This window comes from Balaenoptera physalus (assembly GCF_965194825.1).
Source record: "Balaenoptera physalus genome assembly, chromosome: 1".
In the NCBI taxonomy this organism is placed as follows: Eukaryota; Metazoa; Chordata; class Mammalia; order Artiodactyla; family Balaenopteridae; genus Balaenoptera; species Balaenoptera physalus.
The window spans coordinates 138,574,443-138,594,182 of NC_138882.1; the positions used below are offsets into that span (position 1 = coordinate 138,574,443).

At 35.4% G+C, this 19,740-nt stretch overlaps 1 protein-coding gene across 8 annotated transcripts in view; it reads left to right on the top strand.

The window, feature by feature from the left end:
• Positions 1 to 19,740, top strand: part of DNAI4 (dynein axonemal intermediate chain 4) — a gene marked incomplete at its 5' end in the record, with an annotated part of 134,366 nt that overhangs the window by 12,554 nt on the left and 102,072 nt on the right. For 7 of the 8 annotated variants that reach the window (XM_082419262.1, XM_082419261.1, XM_082419260.1 and 4 more), the window contains 3 exons: positions 11,175 to 11,359; positions 12,750 to 12,862; positions 18,270 to 18,426. In XM_082419262.1, the coding sequence (XP_082275388.1) occupies positions 11,175 to 11,359; positions 12,750 to 12,862; positions 18,270 to 18,426 (455 nt within the window). The remainder of the gene's footprint in view (positions 1 to 11,174; positions 11,360 to 12,749; positions 12,863 to 18,269; positions 18,427 to 19,740) is intronic. The other variant, XM_082419267.1, reaches the window with a different exon arrangement.

Genomic DNA, 19,740 nt, shown 5'->3' on the forward strand with positions numbered 1-19,740 from the left:
TACCTTACACCATTTACAAAAATAACTCAAAATGTATCAAAAACCTAAAGGTAAGATCTAAAACTATAAAACTTTTAGAAGAAAATATAAGGGAAAAACTTTTTGACATTGGATTTGGCAGTGATTTCTTAGATATGATATCAAAAGCGTATATAACAAAAGAGAAAATAGATATATTGGACTACATCAAGCATTAGAAGCTTCTGTGCATCAAGGGACACAACAACAGAGTGAAAGGCATCCCATGGGATGAGGAAAACTATTAGAAAATCATATATCTGATAACAAGTTAATATCCAGAATATATAAAGAACTGCAACTCAACAACAAACAGTCTAATTTAAAAAATGGACAAAGGACTTGAATAAATATTTTTCCAAAGAAGATATACAAATGGCTGACAGCACATGAAAAAATGCTCAACATCACACCAATAATCATTAGGGAAATGTAGATCAGAACCACAGTAAGATACCAGCTCACACCAATTAGGATGGCCACTGAAAAAAACCCCGACAATAACAGAAAATAACAAGAATTGGTGAGGATATAGAGAAATCAGAACCTTTGTGCACTGTTGGTAGGATTGTAAAATGGTGCAGCTGCTATGGAAACAGTATTATTGTCCCTCAAAAATTTAAAAATAGAATTACCATATCATCCAGCAATTCCATTTCTTGGTCTATACCTAAAAGAATTGAAAGCAGAGATTTGAACAAATAGTTGTACAACGATTTTCATCACAGCATTATTCATAGTAGCTAAAAGGTGGAAGCAACCCAAGTTTCCGTCAACAGATGAATGAATAAACAAAGTGTATGTGTGTATATACCTTTAAAAAGAAAGAAATTTCAACACATACTACAACATGGATGAACCTTGAAGATATTATACTAAGTGAAATAAACCAGTCACAAAAGGACAAAGACTGTATGACTCTACTTACCTGAGATACCTAGAGTAGTCAAATTCATAGAGACAGAAAGTAAAATGGTGGTCACCAGGGAAAGAGAAAGAGGAATTATTGTTTAATGGGTACACAGTTGCAGTTTTGTGAGATACTTAAAAAGAGTTCTGGAGATAGATGGTGGTGGTGACTGCACAGCAATGTGAAAGTACTTAATGCCATGAACACTTAAATGTGGTTAAGATGAAAAATGTATGCATTTTACCATAATAACCCCCACTGATGAGCTCTACCTGGGTATGGCACACTGAGAATCCTGGGGCCTTCCCTTGGTCCATGAGATCATGTTCCATGTCAGGAGAGGCAAGCTGGGAAGACCTCAGGCTACTGCCCTATTCCCTCCATGGAGCACTCAACACCTAGAGTGAGGTTGTCACTCATGGAGAAGCTTACCATTGTCTCCACTGTCAACCCCAGAGATCTGGTGCAGAGATATTATCTGGGGAGAGAAGCAAGCTGTACAACAGATAGTTCCTTATATCTTCCATAAGGAACCAGCTTTATTTGCAACAGAGCATGGAGAAGTTTAAACCTATGAACACCCTCAGAAACAGTGGACATAGTGGTAAACGGCAATTGGGAGGAAATTAATTGATCTAACGAGGATACACCCTAGACTGTAGGCTAGCTAGTTTATAGGGAAACAGGGTATAAGGCAATTCCTCAGCAAGAGAAGCCTTCCTGTAGTGAGAATAAATATTGAACATTGGCATCAGAAACTTCCCTGGAAGGAGCCACAATTTGATTGGATTAGTCTGTAGAGAATTTATGCCCCAGGGCATTGTTGAAAACAATAGAGCAATCAGCTGGCAACTAGTGGACTTAACAGCTGAGTGTGGTCAGAGTAAGAGTGGAAGAGAGCCCTACCAGTAGCTCTGGCATCGCAGGATGGTTGTGGGCATACCCAAAGCTGCACCTCCCTGAGGAGCAACATTAGTGTGTTAACAGGACTGCAGGGCAGGTGTTGGGAGGGGGCATATTAGTTTCCCAGGAGTGCCTTAACAAAGTACCAACAGCTGTATGACTTCAAACAATAGAAATTTATTGTCTCACACTCCTGGAGGCTAAAAGTCTGGAATCAAGGTGTTAGCAGGGGTGTGCAACTTCTGAATATGCTAGGGAAGTATCTGTTTCTCTCCTAGATTCTGATGGCCCCAAACACTCCTTGGCTTGTAGATCCATCACTCTAATCCTCTATCTGTACATTTTGTTCTCCCCATTATCTTCACAGTATCTTCCCTCTGTTTGTCTCTGTTCAAATTTCCCCCTTTTATAAAGACATCAGTCATATTGGATTATGGCTCACCCTAATGATCTCATCTTAACTCGGTTAAATCTGCAAAGACCCTATTTCCATAATCTGAGGTACTGGAGGTTAGGACTTCAACATATCTTCTTTTCGGGGACACTGTTCAACCTGCAATGGGAAAACAGACCTCACTAAAATAATCCAGGTTATCACTAAACAAAATATAAACAAGCAAATAGCAATAACAAGCTCTAGGGAGGAGGGAAGTTCCAGTACCCAGAGTTGCTACAATATATTATCTAAAATCTCTGATTTCTGACAAAAAATTATGGAACATGTAAAGAAATAGCAAAGTATGACCCATACTCAAGAAAAAAGGCAACAGAAGCTGTCTGTGGGAGGAAGCAAATGTCAAATTTAACAGAAAGAGATTTAAAAGAAGCCATTATAAATAGCTTCATGGAATTACAGAAACTATGTTTTAAAGAAGTAAAAGAAGGTATAATGTTACACCAAGTATCAATAAAGAGAAGTTATAAAAAAGAACCGATGGAAATTCTGAAGCTGAAAAGTACAATAATTGAAACTTTAAAAATTCACTAGAGGAACTCAACAATGGATTTTAACTGCCAGAAGCAAGAATTAGCAAACTAGAAGACAGATCAATAGAGATTATTCAAGCCAAACACAGAGTGGGAAAATAAAGAATGAAGAAAAACGAATAGAGCCATCAAACACCATCAAACACACCAACATATGCATAATGGGAGTAACAGAAGGAGAAGAGAGACACAAAAGGAAAGGAAAAAATATTCAAAAAGATAATGGATGAAAACACCCCAAATTTAATGAAAAACAATATCCTACACATCCAGGAAGCTCAGTGAATTCCAAGAATGAATCAATGAAGACATATTATAGTAAAAATGCTGAAAGTCAAAGACAAGAAGAAAATCTTAAAAGCAGCAGGAGAAAAACAGTGTGTATCATGTGCAAAGGAACCTTAATAAGATTAACAGATAACTTTTCATCAGAAACAATGAGGCCAGAAGGCAGAGGAGAACAAATTTGAAGTTGTTAAAGGAAAAGCTCAACCAAGAATGTTGTATCCAGTAAAGCTATTATTCCAAAATGAAGATGAAATAAAGAGTCTCCAAGATAAACAAAAACTGAAAGAATTTATTGCTTGCAGACCCACCTTACGGGAAATACTAAGGGAAGTTCTTCAGCTTGAAAACAAGTGACCTCAGATGGTAATTCATATCCATACAAAAAACATCAGTAAACACAATTATGTAATTACAACAACTATTATATCATGTAATTAATGCAACTATTAGTGCATTTCCTCCTTTTTTCCCTCTTAACTGATTTGAAAAACGATTATATAAAATAACATGTATATAATGTATTATTGGATCTATGACACATAGAAATGTAATATATGTGTTATGTATTTGGCAGTAATAGCACAAAGGAGGTGGATGGGAACAAAGATGTAAGCTAATGATGACAAAATGAAAAGTAATAATTATGGCTCTGTTTTCTTATATTTTGTAACAGTAATACATGTAATTTACATAAAAATAATACCACAAAAGGGGGAAATAGTGAATAGAGCTATACAGGAGTAATATTTCAATATATTACTGGAATTAAGCTAATATAAATCCAAAGCTAATTTTGACAAGATGTGTATGTTAAACCCTAGAACAACCATCTAGAAAAACCTCAAAAATATAATGAAAAAATCATTAAAAAATTAAAATGCTACCTTAGAAAATATTCACTCAATGCAGAAAAAAGTAATAAAGGATGAATAGAGGACAAAAAAGACATGAGACATATGGAACACATAAAGTAAGATGGGAGGTATAAATCCAACTATATCAAGATAACATTAAATGTAGATAGATTAAACAATCCAAACAAGGGGCATAGATTGTCAGACTGGCTTAAAAAACATGATCCAATGATAGGCTGTCTACAGGAGACACACATTAGTTTCAATATTAATTTCAGACCAATATCTCTTATGAATGTGGGTGCAAATATCCTGAACAAAATTCTAGCAAACCAAATCTAACGTATAGAGTTATATGCCTGGAGTGCATTAGTTTGCTACAGCTGCCATAACATAATATCACAGACTGTATGGCCTAAACAGTGTCCTAATCTACTCTTCCTTTAGGGACACTACTTATATTGGATTAGGACCAACCTTAATGGCCTCATTTTAACTTAATTATCTCTTTAATGTCCCTATCACTAAATACAGTCACATTTAGCGGTACTAGGGGTTAGGGGTTCGACATGTGAATTTTTTGGTGGGGAGAGACAATTCAGCCCATAACAGTTACCAAGTGGGATTTATCACAGGGATGCAAAGTACTTTAACATCTAAAAATCAATGTAATACATCTCATATCAGTAGAATAAAAAGCAATGATCATCTAGATCCAGAAAAGGCACTTTTCAAAATTCAACATACTTTCATGATAAAAACACTTAATAAACTAGGAGTAGAGGGACTTCCTCAACTTGATAAAGAACACTTATGAAAAATCCACTAATATCAACTCAATCATGCAACTGGATGCTTTCCTTTTGACATCAGGAACAAGACAAAATTTTCTTGCCACTCTATTCAACATTGTACTGGAGGTTCTAGGCAGGGCAATTAGGGGGAAAAAAAAAGGCAACCAAATTGGAAAGGAAAAGATAAATCTCTATTTGCAGATGACATAATGTTACATATAGAAACTCCTAAGAAATCTACTAAAAAACAAGACTACGGAATTCCCTGGCGGTCTAGTGGTTAGGACTCAGCGCTCTCACTGCGATGGCTCGGGTTCAATCCCTGGTGGGGGAACTAAGATTCTGCAAGACGTGGCATGGCCAAAAAGACACAAAACAAAAAAAACCAAACAAAAAAAGAAACTATTAAAAGTAATGAATGGATTCTGTTAGGTTGCAGAATACATGATCAATATACAAATAAATTGTATTTTTTACACTTGCAATAAACAATTTGAAAATTAAGAAAACAATTTCTTTCACAATAACATCAAAAACAATAAAATACTTAGGAATAAATTTAATAATAGAAATGATATCATAAGCTCTGAAAACTGTAAAACATTACTGAATGAAATTAAAGATGATCTAAATAAATGGGAAAGCATCCAAAATTTATGAATTGGAAGACTTACCATTATTAAGATGGTGATACTTCCCAATCTGTTTTATAGATTCAACACAATCCTTATCAGAATCCCAGCAGACTTCCTTGTGCAAATTGACAATTGATTCTAAAATTCATATGGAATTACTAGGAACCCAGAATAGCCAAAATAGTCCTGAAAAAGCAGACTAAAGTAGGCAGACTCACACTCCCAATTTCAACATTTACTACAAAGCAACAGAAATCACGATAGTGTGGTACTGATTGGCACAAGCATAGATATACAGATCAATGGAATAGAATTGAGAGTCCAGAAATAGACCCATTACATCTATGGTCAACTGATTTCTGATAAGCGTACCATGACCGTTTAAGAGGGAAAGGATAGTCTTCAATAAACGGTGCTGGGATGACTGGATAGCCACATGCAAAAGAATAAAGTTGGACCCTTGCCTCATACCATGTAAAAATTAATTCAACATGAATCAAAGACATATGTGACAGTTAAAACTAAAAACTCTTAGAAGAAAACATGGTGGTAAACCTTCATGACCTTGGTTTGGCAAAGGATTCTCAGATATGACACAAAAAATATGAACAACAAAAGAAAAAAACCAGATGAATTGAACTTTACCAAAATTAAAAATGTGCTTCAAAGAACATGATCAATAAAGTAAAAAGTCTACCCACAGAATGGGAAAAAATATTTGCAAACGATATATCTGTTAAGGGATTTGTATCGGGAATATATAAAGAATTACAACTCAATAATAAAAAGACAAAAAATCCAATTAAAAATTGGGCAAGGGATTTGAATACTCATTTCTCCAAAGAAAGTATACAAATGGTCAAAAAGCACACGGAAAGATACTTGACATCACTAGTCATCAGAGAAATGCAAATCAAAACCACAGTGTGATCTTTACTTCATATTCAGTAGGATGGCTAGAATCAAAATGTCAGATGACAAGTGTTGGCAAGGATATCAAGAAATCAGAATACTACTGATAGGAATGTAAAATGGTCCTGCCACTTTGGAAAACAGTCTGGTAGTAATTCAGGTGTTTAAACATACTGCTATCTTATGACCCAGCAATTCTACCTCTAGATATATACACCCAAGAGAACTTAAGATATATTTCCAACCCAGAAACTTGTACATGAATGTTTATATCAGTATTATTCATAATAGCCAAAAAGTGGGAACAACCCAAATGTCCATCAGTGGACAGATGGCTAAACAAAATGTGGTATATTCATACAGTAGAATATTATTCAACCACAAATAGGAATGAAGTACTGATGCATGCAACAACATGGATGAATCTTGAAACCATTATGCTAAATGAAACAAGCCAATCAAAATACCACACACTATGTGATGCCACTCACATGAAAGTCCAGAACAGGGAAATCTTTAGAGACACGAAATACCTAAGTGGTTGCCTAGGACTGGGAGGAAGACAAGGGTTAGGGAGTCAGAGTTGAAGGATACAGAGTTTCTTCTTGAGGTGATAAAAAATTTCTAAAATTAACTGTGGTGATGGTTGCTCATATTTGTGAATACACTCAAATCCACTGACTTGTACACTTTAAAAGCTATTTAAAAAGATAATTATGCAGATTGTGTGTAACTTTATGCCAATGTTAAATTTTGCAAAATTTGCAAATGAATATAAAATGGAAAGATTCCTTAAAAACTTACATTTTACCAAGAGACACGCAAAAATGAAAATTGGAAGGTATTAAAGAAATTAATATGAGTAATTTAAAAATCTTTCTTCAAAGATAATTCCAGGCCCAGATGGTTTCACTAGTGATATATGCCAAACACATGAGAACAAAAACAGAACAAGAGAAATGGGTATACTCCAGAACTCATGTTATGAGGCTAGAAATATCTTGATATCAAAATCTGACTACAACAATATGAGAAAGAAACATTACAAGTCAATCTCTCCAAACATAGATGGAGAAATCCTCAATAAAATGTTAACAAAATTCAATAACAATAAAAAGAGATAATACATCATGAGGAGCTGCATTTATACCAAGAAATTAAGATTGGTTTAACATTTAAAAATCCATTAGTGTAATTCACCACATTCATATATAGCTTAAAGGAAAAAAGCATTTGATCATCTCAATACAGAAAGTATTTATATGATAAGATTAAAATTTTATTCATGATTTAAAATGTTCTTATGAAACTGGCAATCACAAGGAACTTCCTTAATCTGATTTATAAAATCCTACAGCACTGATCGTATTTAATGGTAAAGCATTCCTAAGAAGGATCCACTTCTATCCAACATTCTTGGAAGTCTTAGCCATTTCAGTATGGCAAGAAAAAGAAATGAAAAATGTAAGAATTGGAAAGAAAGAAACAAAACATTGAATATTTGTAGATGACACAATTACCTACATATAAAATTTTAAATCACCTATTAATAATTATCAAATTAATAAGAGTTTAGCAAGGTTATTGGATATCAAAAAAAACAACCAAAAACAATTATATTTTTATATACCAGCAACACACATTTCAAAAATTACATATTTTTTAAATACCATTTATAATAGCACATTAAGTACTTGTGGATAAATATAACAAAGATGCACATACCTATACTGTAAAAACTATAAAATTTTACTGGGAGACATTAAACAAGACCCAAACAAATGGAGAGATAGAACATGTTTATGCATAGAAAGAGTCAGTATTGTAAGTGTATCAATTATACCCAAATTTTGATTTATAGATTCTTTGCAATTTCAGTCAAAATCTCAGTTCTTTTTTTCATTGTATTTTTTTCAGGAACTTGTCAAGGTAAGTCTGAAATTTATATAAAGCTGCTAAAGCTTAGGCATAACCGAGATACACTTGAATAAGAACTTTGTGGAAGGACTTGCTCTCATAGATACCAAGTTTTATATAAAGTGTAACATTAACAAAGGTATAGACAGAGAGCCTACAAGTGACTCGGGCACATATAAACACTTGTTTTATAATAAATGTGCACTAGAGAGTAATGGGGAAATAACAGGATTTTCAAAAATTCTTGTTGAGACAATTGGGTGTTCACACGGAATAAAAATATATTGGCTTCCTTCCTCATACTATACACGAAACTCAATTCTGGGTATATTATAGATCTAAACATGAAAAGCAAAAATATCTTCATAATTTCAGGATTGGGAATGGTTTCTTGGATGAGACATCTAAGGCGTAAACCATAAAGGAAAACATGATAAATTTGACTACGCTAAGATGAAGAACTTCTATTCATTAACAGATACTACAAGGAAAATGCAGCCATAGAGTGAAAGAAGACATTTTCAACACATAAACCAGAAAGGGTTCATAGTCAGAACATTTAATGAGCTCTATCATCAATTTAAAAAAAGACAGAACTCAACAGAAAAGTGTGCAAAGGACTTGTATGAGATATTTTCCTTCAAAAAAAAGGAAGTCAAGATGGGAATAAGCACATGAAAAGAAGTTCGATTTCATGAAAATTAAAGTCAAAATGAGATACCTGTATACCTATACCCATACTGGTTTAAATTTCTATATCTGGCAGTGCTAGTTGTTGATGAGAATGTAGAGTAACAGCAACTGTCACAATGCTGGTAATCTTGAAAAGTTTTACAATCAACTTGGAAAACAGTTTGGTTATCTAATCAAGTTGACTCATCAATTCCACATCTATATATCCCCTACAGAAATACATTTTCATGTTTAACAGTATGCTTTCACATAAATGTTTATTGAAACAGTTTTCATGATGGCCAAAACTGGAAACAATTCAATGTCTGTTAAAAGTAAAAGGGATAAATAAAATATGATATACTAATCCAACAGACTACAGTCACCAATAAATGAATGAACTATTATACATGCAACAACACGGAGAGATATATAAAAGCATACTGTTGCACAAAAGATGTCAGATAATTCTGTTATAATATATGGCTATTTATATACATTCTAAAAACAGGCAAAACTAAATTACATTGATAAACTTGGTAAATATCAATACTAAGTGCTAAGCAAAATCTGGAGCAATCAGAACTCTCATACTTTGTGGTGGGAACCACTTGGGAAAACCTTTCAGCAGTATCTACTATATGTGAACATATAAATAATCCAATAACCAGGAATTTCACACAGGTATACACCCAACATAAATTCATACAGTATAGTCAGCAAAACACATGTACAACCATCTTAGTGGCATCATTTGTTTTTGGTTTTTTAAAATATATTTATTTATCTATTTTTGGCTGCGTTGGGTCTTCGTTGCTGCTCGCGGGCTTTCTCTAGTTGCAGCGAGCGGGGGCTACTCTTCGTTGCAGTGTGCGGGCTTCTCATTGCGGTGGCCTCTCTTGTTGTGGAGCACAGGCTCTAGGCGCGAGGGCTTCAGTAGTTATGGCACATGGGCTTAGTAGTTGTGGCTCGCGGGCTGTAGAGCTCAGGCTCAGTAGTTGTGGCGCATGGGCTTAGTTGCTCTGCGGCATGTGGGATCTTCCTGGACCAGGGCTCGAACCCACGTCCCCTGCATTGGCAGGTGGATTCTTAACCACTGCACCACCAGGGAAGCCCAGTGGCATCATTTGTAATAGCCAAAGATTTGGAAACTACAGAAATGTCCATGAACAATAAAATAGATATATAAAATTATGATATATTCACACAATGGAATATTATTGTACAACAATGAAAATGAACCATCTACAGCTATACTTAACAATATGAAGGGCTCTCACAAATATAACATTGAAAAAAAGAAACCAGATACCAAGGGTACGTGCTTCATGATTCCATCAAAGTGAAGTTCAAAAACAGGCAAAACTAATCCATGGCGTCAGTATAATCATTACCTTTGGTGGGAGATAGTGACTCTTATGGAAGGAACTTCTGAGATGCTGGTAATTTTCTGTTTCTAAATCTGAATGCTAGGTACCTGGGTGTCTTCCGTTTATGAAAATTTATTAAGGTGTGCATTTATATGTGCACATCTCTATGTATATTTTACTTCAATATAAGTTATAAAAAGTAAGTGTTATTGTTTAGGAATGCATACTTAATAAAACTTTAAAAAGAAGAAAGAAAATAATTACCAAAATCAAGTTAATGATATTCACTGGGAAGGAGGGAGAGGCAGTAAACCAGAAGAAGCAAAAGCTAGGGGAGCTGCTTGTGATCTAGGAGGGGCAAAGTCTCCTGGAGGTTCTATCAATGTTCTAATTTTTTACTTTAGTTGTGATTATAAGAACATTTGCTTTGCATTATTTAACTATATGGTTATGTTTTAATTATATTTCTGTATGTGTTAAATTTCATAATTAAAAATACTAAAAATTAGCCAAAAACAAATAAGCCAAAAATGTGTAATAACTTGGCTAATGTTTATTAATAAAATGTTAAATGAAAAGTTGTGGTTTTTAAAGCTTATACATAAAAAATTAAATATACCAAAATATTAACAATCTGAATGAATAATCTTTCTATATTTTTGAATTTTCTCAAAATTAGTATATATTTCTTATATACAGGTAAAACATGAATAAGACTTTTAAAAAAGTGTATGCCTCAGTTAAGAAACTTTTTAAGCATAAAATCTTTTATCATTAAATTTTTAATGTTTGTCCTATCCTACAAACATTATATTTATCTTTTTTCTACTATTTTTATCTCTGTTTTTTAGGACCGATTATTCAGAAACCCTGTCTTTTTTACTTATTTTATTTTAAATAACTATTTTCTACAGGTGACGGATATACATGGAGTTGATGTTACTCCCAGACCTCTTTACCATCCAGATCCATATACTGGTACAGCAAAGCCAAATAAACTATTGACATCACAAGAAGGATCACGTACATCAGACTTCATAGCTTCCTATAGCCTTTATCAGAATACAATAAATCCTAGTATGTTAGGGCAGTTTACAAGGTAGAGTATACTATTCTATGATTCTTTTTTTATATCTTATGTATTTTCATTTAAGTTTCACGTATGTAACTTAGATGTCAGTTGTCCCCAGTCTCCCAGCTCCGCTCTCTCATCCTAGTGTGCCACCTCTGTGTTCTTCTCATGTTTTAACTAGATGTAGAGCTTGCATGTCAGGTGTTCCCCTACACTTACACCAAAACATTTGTGAAAAAATATACAGATTTTACTCAAGATTTCCTGAGGAACCAAAAGATGCGACCTAGCATCACAGACGTATTTCTTCAGTTTTCTTCAGTTTCTTTTATGCTGCAGTTTAGGAGCTTTCCTTTTTTTCCCTCCCTATTCTTCCATACAAATCCTTGTTCTCCTAGGGTTTGATTTCTCTCTTGTTTTATAACTTTTTTTTTGGTAAATGACATGTTTTGCATTTACATATGTAGATACTTATATAATTGAAAATTTTTAGTGCTTCCAATAGAGAAATTCAGTCTTTGCCATAATAAAACAGTACTCCTAAAACAATCTAAAGATTATGGGGAAATACTTTAGTGTGTAACTTTCAATCTGATAAATTAAAAGTTCCAGATGTTAACTAAGCATGAAATTTTAGGAGAAAATATGCTGCTCTAGAGTCTGCCTCCAAATTAGCATACAGAAGCCATGGGAGTTCTCCACAAAACAAAGGATATAAACTATTTTGATTGATAAAAAAAAAAAAAAAAACAAAGGATATTCCAGTAAACTGAACCCAACCTTTCGGAGGGCAGTTGGAACTATAAGTAGAAAGGAAAAAAGTATGTAATATCATGGAGTAATGTTAAGTTTCTATGTTTAAAGGAAATTATTTTTGGATTCTTCAGTGTTTTGATTTCCCACAAAGTATATAAATTTTATTTTAAATTAAGTCTTGAGAGGACATTTATCAAATTGAATAAATTGCATTTAATATGGGATTTGAAAAATGAGCAGAAACCTGGTGAAAAATGAAGGGTAGAATATTCCAGGCTGAGGCCCTGAGGTAAGAGAGCTCCATAAGTTTGAGAAACTTAAAAAAATAAAGTGGGGGGAGAGAATATTGATAATGAAGATAAGACGGAGAGTCTCGGTAGCTACGCTGTATTTTGGATTTTTATCCTAAACATACTGTTGAGAATCCATTGAAGGTCTTTAGGCATAGGTTTGACATGTCTTATTTCTAGAGTATATTTAAAATGACTTTTTACTTAAAGAACATTAAAAATCAACTCAATATTTAAAGAACTAGTTTATTTTTATCAACTTTGCTCATATGATTACAGTATATTTGATTTCTCAATCTGATGTTTTCATTTATACATTTAATTGCTCATAAGGATATCTAAATAAATAATGTTGTTATTCATTATTAAAGGTCAGTTTTAGGAAGCAGTACAGTTTCTAAGTCAAGTACATCCACTACTGAATCAATGGTAGAAGACCTAGAAGAACCATCCTTTAAACGGGAAAGGTTGGCTAGTTTTACAGGTAATGAAAATCCAATCGTTTATTTCAGTAACAGTTCATTATTTCTTTAGCAAATATGCTCATTATTTTTTGGGTGCTTGAGATAGAAGAACTATGGTAATCATTCCCAAATGCTGGCCTGTGCAGTAGCTATATGAGAATTACCAGGGTAATGTTTATATATTTTTTAAAATTCTCAAATGACTTTCTTGCACCACCAGCCTCAGTAATCACAGACCCTGTTTTTTTTGTTTTTAATTTTTAAAAAATATTTATTTATTTATTTTTGGCTGCATTGAGTCTTCGTTGCCGTGCGCAGGTTTTCTCTAATTGTGGCGAGTGGGGGCTACTCTTCACTGCGGTGCGTGGGCTTCTCATTTCTGTGGCTTCTCTTGTTGCGGAGCACGGGCTCTAGGTGCATGGGCTCTAGACCGTGGGCTCAGTAGTTGTGGCACGTGGGCTTAGTTGCTCCCTGGCATGTGGAATTTTCCCAGACCAGGGCTTGAACCTGTGTCCCCTGCATTGGCAGGTGGATTCTTAACCACTGCACCACCAGGGAAGTCCCACAGACCCTGTTTTGAAAGAGCTCAGCTTCTAACTCAGGAGACAAATAATTGTGATACACTGTGATCAATGCCATATTAAGACATACGCAGAATGTGATGGGAGTACTTACAAAGAAAAGATTAACTACTGTGAAGTGGAAAACAAAAAATGAGAGAACGTTCATAGAGAACGTAATTGACTTTTGAATTGGGTTTCTAAAGATAATTAGTAATTTGTCAGGAGAACAAAAGGAGAGGCCCATTCCAGGCAGAGGATAAAACATGAGGTAATGCAAAGGATTATGCATGTAAAGTTAAAAGAATGAGGAAATAATGGTTGACCATAAGTGCTGGAAGAAGTGGGTACTTCCTTGAGGGTCAGGATGTCTTTTCCTCTAAGATGATAATGAGGATTAGTGAAAATATTAATAAGGTTGGAAAAGTGCTTGATGGACTCTTCTTTTTGGTGTTAGCATGTGTTACAGAATGCTTCTGACAAGTAACAGAATACCCAACTACCATTTTTCCCACATTAAAAGAAGTTAAAGGTAGATAGCTTTTGGCTTTGCTTTTGTGGCTTAATTGTGTCAGAATCTGGATTGGAAGCTCTGCTCTTCTCTTTTCGTAAGCCTTTTCTTCTTGTTTCTTGCGTCATGGTCTCATGATACGTGCCCCAGCTCTGGGTATTATATCCACATTAAAAGCAGAAAGAAGGAGAAAGGCAGTGGCACCAGTCACATCTCCCTCATTTATCAGGAAAGTAAACGTTTTCCCAGAAGGCTTCCTTTTTCCTGTATATTTCTGTTTTTATCTCATTGGCCAGAACTGTGTCACATTGACACCACTAGCTTCAAGAGAGGCTGGAAAAGCCAAATATTTTATTTCTCAGCCTGTATTAATGGAAAGAGGCCAGGGAAGGGAGAAAGGCTTAGCAATGAAGACTTAAGCAATTAGCAATGTCTGTTGTAGGAAGACGCCCATCCTCTCAGGAGGGGACAAAGAATTGAATTATTGTCATAAGCTCCCTCAGCAGTCCCTACATATATTCTTGCCACCCTCCAATTTGTTTTTCCAAGCTGTATGCAGAATTGAACCTGCTCTCCTTCTTGGATGGGACTCGAACCCAGCCAAAATTCAGATTGGGACTTGAATCCACAGGATGGGACTTGAACCCATGGAATGGGACTCAAGCCCAGCCACACCTCAGACTGGGACTTGAACCTACAGTCCCTGACTTAGGAGGGGACTCAAATCCACTGTCTTTTAATTGAAGCTGCTCACCTGGTGTCAGGACTTACTCAAGCTCAGGTTCTTTTTTCTCCTCGCAGAAAGAATTCAGCATGAGGCAAAGCGATAGGCAAAGAGTCAGTTTATTAGCATAGGATACTTGTGAGAGCTACAAGCGGGCAGGCAAGGGAGCACAGCCCTGAGAACAAAGAGGGCTACATTTTTATAATCAAAGAAAAAGTGGGGAGGGAAGAAAAGACCACCTTCTTCCTCAGTTTTGGGTAGACGTCAAGGCTTAAATCACTAGTTCCTCCTTTGACCCTGTATGGTCTAATGGGGATGGTCATGACACTATTTAAATATGTATATTAGCAGAAGGGTGGTGACATATACTAATATATGGTAATTCATCTCAGGTTTTGGTATAATGTCCCGTTTCACCTACTTTCTTTCCTTTTTCACCTATATTTCTGTCTTGCAGAAATGCTACTCTCCAAGGACTACTAACTCCCTGACTTCACTGTAACAAGATTCACACCTCTTATCTATTGTGTCTTAACAATGAGAGTTTGTGGCTTGAGTGTGCCTGGTGCTTGGATGCACCTGGTCTTTCGTCAAGGTAGTGTAGATTGTTGCTAGGTTACTAGATTCTTTTCTTGAGTGGTCAATAGTTTACAACCGTCTCCCCAAACTCCCTTAAAATTCCCTTTCTGTCTTTAATCCCCTAGTGGGATTTCTAAGCCAACTAATTATCCTACTGTATCCCTATTAGAATGATCTTTTTAAGAACACAATCTAATCGCATTCTCCCTGCTTAAAGCCCTCCAATGGATTTGCACTCCTCTTAAGATAAAGAAGAAAATCTTTAAGTAATGATTTGCCTTGAGGTCTACCTCTATTTGTCTACATCAAAAACAAACAAACGTAACAAAACTTCACCTCCAGAAACCTTGAAGAATAATATAGATGTTTATATCGTCTTGGCCTGCTGGTGAATTCTAACTACAAAGTCAAGTCTCTAAAGTGAGTCACACCCAAACAATTCTACTTCTACCACCTGGTAGATTAGTATTTCTCAGTCTTGAATGCACATTAACATAATCTGGTATACCTTTTATTTTTTATTTTTATTTCTGGCTGCGTTGGGTCTTCGTTGCTGCACGTGGGCTTTCTCTAGTTGTGGCGAGCAGGGCTATTCTTTGTTGCAGTGCGCGGGCTTCTCATTGCTGTGACTTCTCTTGTTGTGGAGCACGCGCATGGCACCTAGTCGTGGTAGTTGTGGCACACGAGCTCAGTAGTTGTGGCTCTCAGGCTGTAGAGCGCAGGCTCAGTAGTTGTGGTGCACGGGCTTAGTTGCTCCGCGGCATGTGGGATCTTCCTGGACCTGGGCTCAAACCTGTGTCCCCTGCATTGGCAGGCGATTCTTTTTTTTTTTAAACATCTTTATTGGAGTATAATTGCTTTACAGTATTGTGTTAGTTTCTGCAGCATAACAAAGTGAATCAGCTATATGAATACGTATATCCCCATATCACCTCCTTCTTGCGTCTCCCTCCCACCCTCCTTATCCCACCCCTCTAGGTGGTTGCAAAGCACCGAGCTGATCTCCCTGTTCCATGTAGCTGCTTCCCACTAGCTATCTATTTTACATTTGGTAGTGTATGTATGTCAGTGCTACTGTCTTACTTCGTCCCAGCTTACCCTTCCCCCTCCCCGTGTCCTCAAGTCCATTCTCTACGTCTGTGTCTTTATTCCTATCCTGGCAGGTGGATTCTTAACTACTGCGCCACCAGGGAAGTCCCCTATTAGATTCTATCTACTGTAAGATCATTCATTTTTATAAATAACATATCTGTGCCATAATGCTACTTTGAGGTATATGTAACTAAATCATAGATGAAGATCTGGTGGTCTTAAAGAAAGAAAGTTTAGAGAATCAAGAACCAAAATTTCTAGTCTCAAAACTGCCAGTATTCCTGTGTGACCTTAAACTTCTCACTTAGCCTCTTTGTTTCTCATTTTCTTCACTGATAAAACGAACAGTTTGAACTAGATATATCTCCAGTTGTGTCCATATGGGTAATTCATTTCTTTTTCACTTACCTTATATCTACCTTAGCTAGATTTACTTATATAAATCACCTCTCCCTCATATTTTAAATTTATTGCATAAATAATAAAAATTAAAGAACATTTTTAAAAAGAAGAATCATCCAATACTATAAAGGATTAGCAATTAAAAATTTTGTTTTCTCAGCTTCTCTATATGCATAAGTATTTTAATTGTTATAACCATAGTGTGGGTTTTGTCCTGGATTATTCTGTCACTTTACATTTTATTACAAACATTTTCATATGTTTTTAATGTCATATTTAATTACTAGTTAATATTCATAGATGAGTATACTATTATTTATTTAGCCATTCCAAATGTGGATGATTGGTTTGTGAAATTAGTAGCTTGTATTTTTTTTTTTTTTAGTAAATTTATTTATTTATTTTTGGCTGTGTTGGGTCTTCGTTTCTGTGCGAGGGCTTTCTCCAGTTGCTGCGAGCGGGGGCCACTCTTCATCGCAGTGCGCGGGCCTCTCACTGTCACGGCCTCTCTTGTTGCGGAGCACGGGCTCCAGACGCGCAAGCTCAGTAGTTGTGGCACACGGGCCTAGCTGCTCCGCGGTATGTGGGATCCTCCCAGACCAGGGCTCGAACCCGTGTGCCCTGCATTGGCAGGCAGATTCTCAACGACTGCGCCACCAGGGAAGCCCAGTAGCTTGTATTTTTTTTAGGTTATAAGGAGAGTGTTTTTCTCAGGCTTTGGGCCTTCTTAAGGAGACTGAGCCTTAATCTCTGGAAAGTGTATACCCTTAAGTCTTGTTTTCCTAAAGCTTTTCAAGCTTTACCCACATCAAAACCTCATGGATCCCTGCTTCACACGCTGTTTTTAACAGAAAACATTGAACTCTGACCTATATACCGTGTCATGGCTCTTTATTACCCATACAACCAAGTCCAAACTCTCTAGCCCTGACACTCCATCCTCAGTGAAATTTTTCAAGAATCTTGGACTTCTGACAAGACTACAGACTTGAGGCTAACCCTTTTCAATGTATTTTTTGCATGGATATTGAGCCTCTTTTTCTCCTATATTTAACCACAACTTTCACTGGAGAGTCTTTTTAGCTCTTGGTGAAGATGATTAGAGGTGGGCTGTAATCTAAATCAAAAGTCAACCAATAAGAAGGACAAACAGAATAAAAGGCTGTTGTAGATATAGACTAGAAATTAGCTTCAGGGCTCAGAGAAGGGTTGCATATTATCCGGGAAACACTCTTGCCCATATGTCTCTTGAGTTGTATCAATAGTTGTTCACCCCAATCTCCCTGTTAATATTATAGGATAGATGTAATGGGATGCCCTTGTAGTCATGACTACCCATTTGAGATTGGAGTAGGATTGATGTATCAGCAATAGAGATGGTTTATGAGCCATAGATCCAGTTTGGCTTCAGAGGGATTAAATAGACTACATCTCACAACATGGCATATTCCTTGACCATGTAATGCCACCTGCAATGTATGACTCGTCATGGTATTTTGACAAAATGAAAATTAAAAATAACAATTAGTAAATGATTTTTATTAAGTCATGTATTTTAGATTTACGAGTTATTAGGGCAACACCTGGAAAAATTGTAACAAAAGAAGACCTGGAGAAGACTATAGAGATAATACTCACAGAGACAGAAACGATGAACTTTTTAAACCTACCAACAGTCATGGTTTCTGTAGAATCTGAAGAAGCTGAGAAAGTAAGGTATGTATTGTTCAATTGTTTACATTGCTTTTGTAATTTAAATGCTAAATCAGAGGCTCTTATCCTTGTTTCCGTCTTTGGGGATTTCTGGATAAACACTGGTGGTATATGTGCCTGGTGAAATCGTATATAAAGTTACATATGTGCCTCATGAAATTACATGTAAAGTGTTTATGCTGTATGTTTTTCCTAGAAGAGGAACCCATAGCTTTACCATATTCTTTAAAAAGTAGGTGAGCTACTAAGTTAAGTAATAAAAGAAATAAAGGAAGCTTCTAAGTCTCAGTATAGGTTTTAATGATTTTTTCTTTTATGCATATATGAATTATTTTCAAGTTAAAAAGAAATGACTGCCATTTTTTATATTTAAAACTTAAAAGGGAAAATATGTTATGGGGAAATGACTGAATTTACTACTGAGAGTAGATTTTCCATTTCTCTTTATTAATGAATATAAATGGATCATTAGTTTTTGCCTCATGTATTTTGCAACTCTCCTGTTAGGCACATACACATTAAGGATTGTTATGTCTTTTTGGATACTTGACCCCTTTATCATTATGTAATGCCTCTCTTTATCTCTGATAATTTTCCTTGCTCTGAAGTCTGCTCTGTCTGAAATTAATATAGCTACATAAATAGATTATTAATATAGTTATTCAGATTAGTTTTCTTCAAGTATAATTTGAATATGATTCATAGTACTAAAAAACTCATCACTAAAATAATTTTTATGGTATTATTTTTATCCAAATATAAAATCTTGTAAAATTGTTTAGACTATAAAATATAGTACAATTAGATCTCAAATAGTATACTTTTTTTTGTTTTAACATCTTTACTGGAGTATAATTGCTTTACAATGGTGTATTCGTTTCTGCTTTATAACTCAAATAGCATAATTTTAAAGCTCATGAGACATAAGGGAAAGCTCCCAGGACCAGAAAAAGGAAAGGAAAAGAATAACAATGGGATAGATAAGTGATCTGAAATCAGAGAGGGAGAGATGCTAGAAGCAAATGTTAATATTAGCACATGGATCTAGAGTCCACCAGTAAGTCTTGGATCCCCCACAAATTGAGACAGCTGAAGGAGAGATTCTTATATTAAACCAAGACCCTTACAAGGATCTCAGTTGTCTCAAGTAGTCCCAGGTCAGTAGGGTCTCCTAGCTACTATCATAAGCAAATACAAATTTTCTCTGGAGGAAAGCGTATCCCATTTAGACTCTTAAGATTCATTCAGTTTGAGTTTAGTAAAAATACACCAAACCAATAAAGAAACAAGTCATTATTAATGAGAATTTTAAAAATA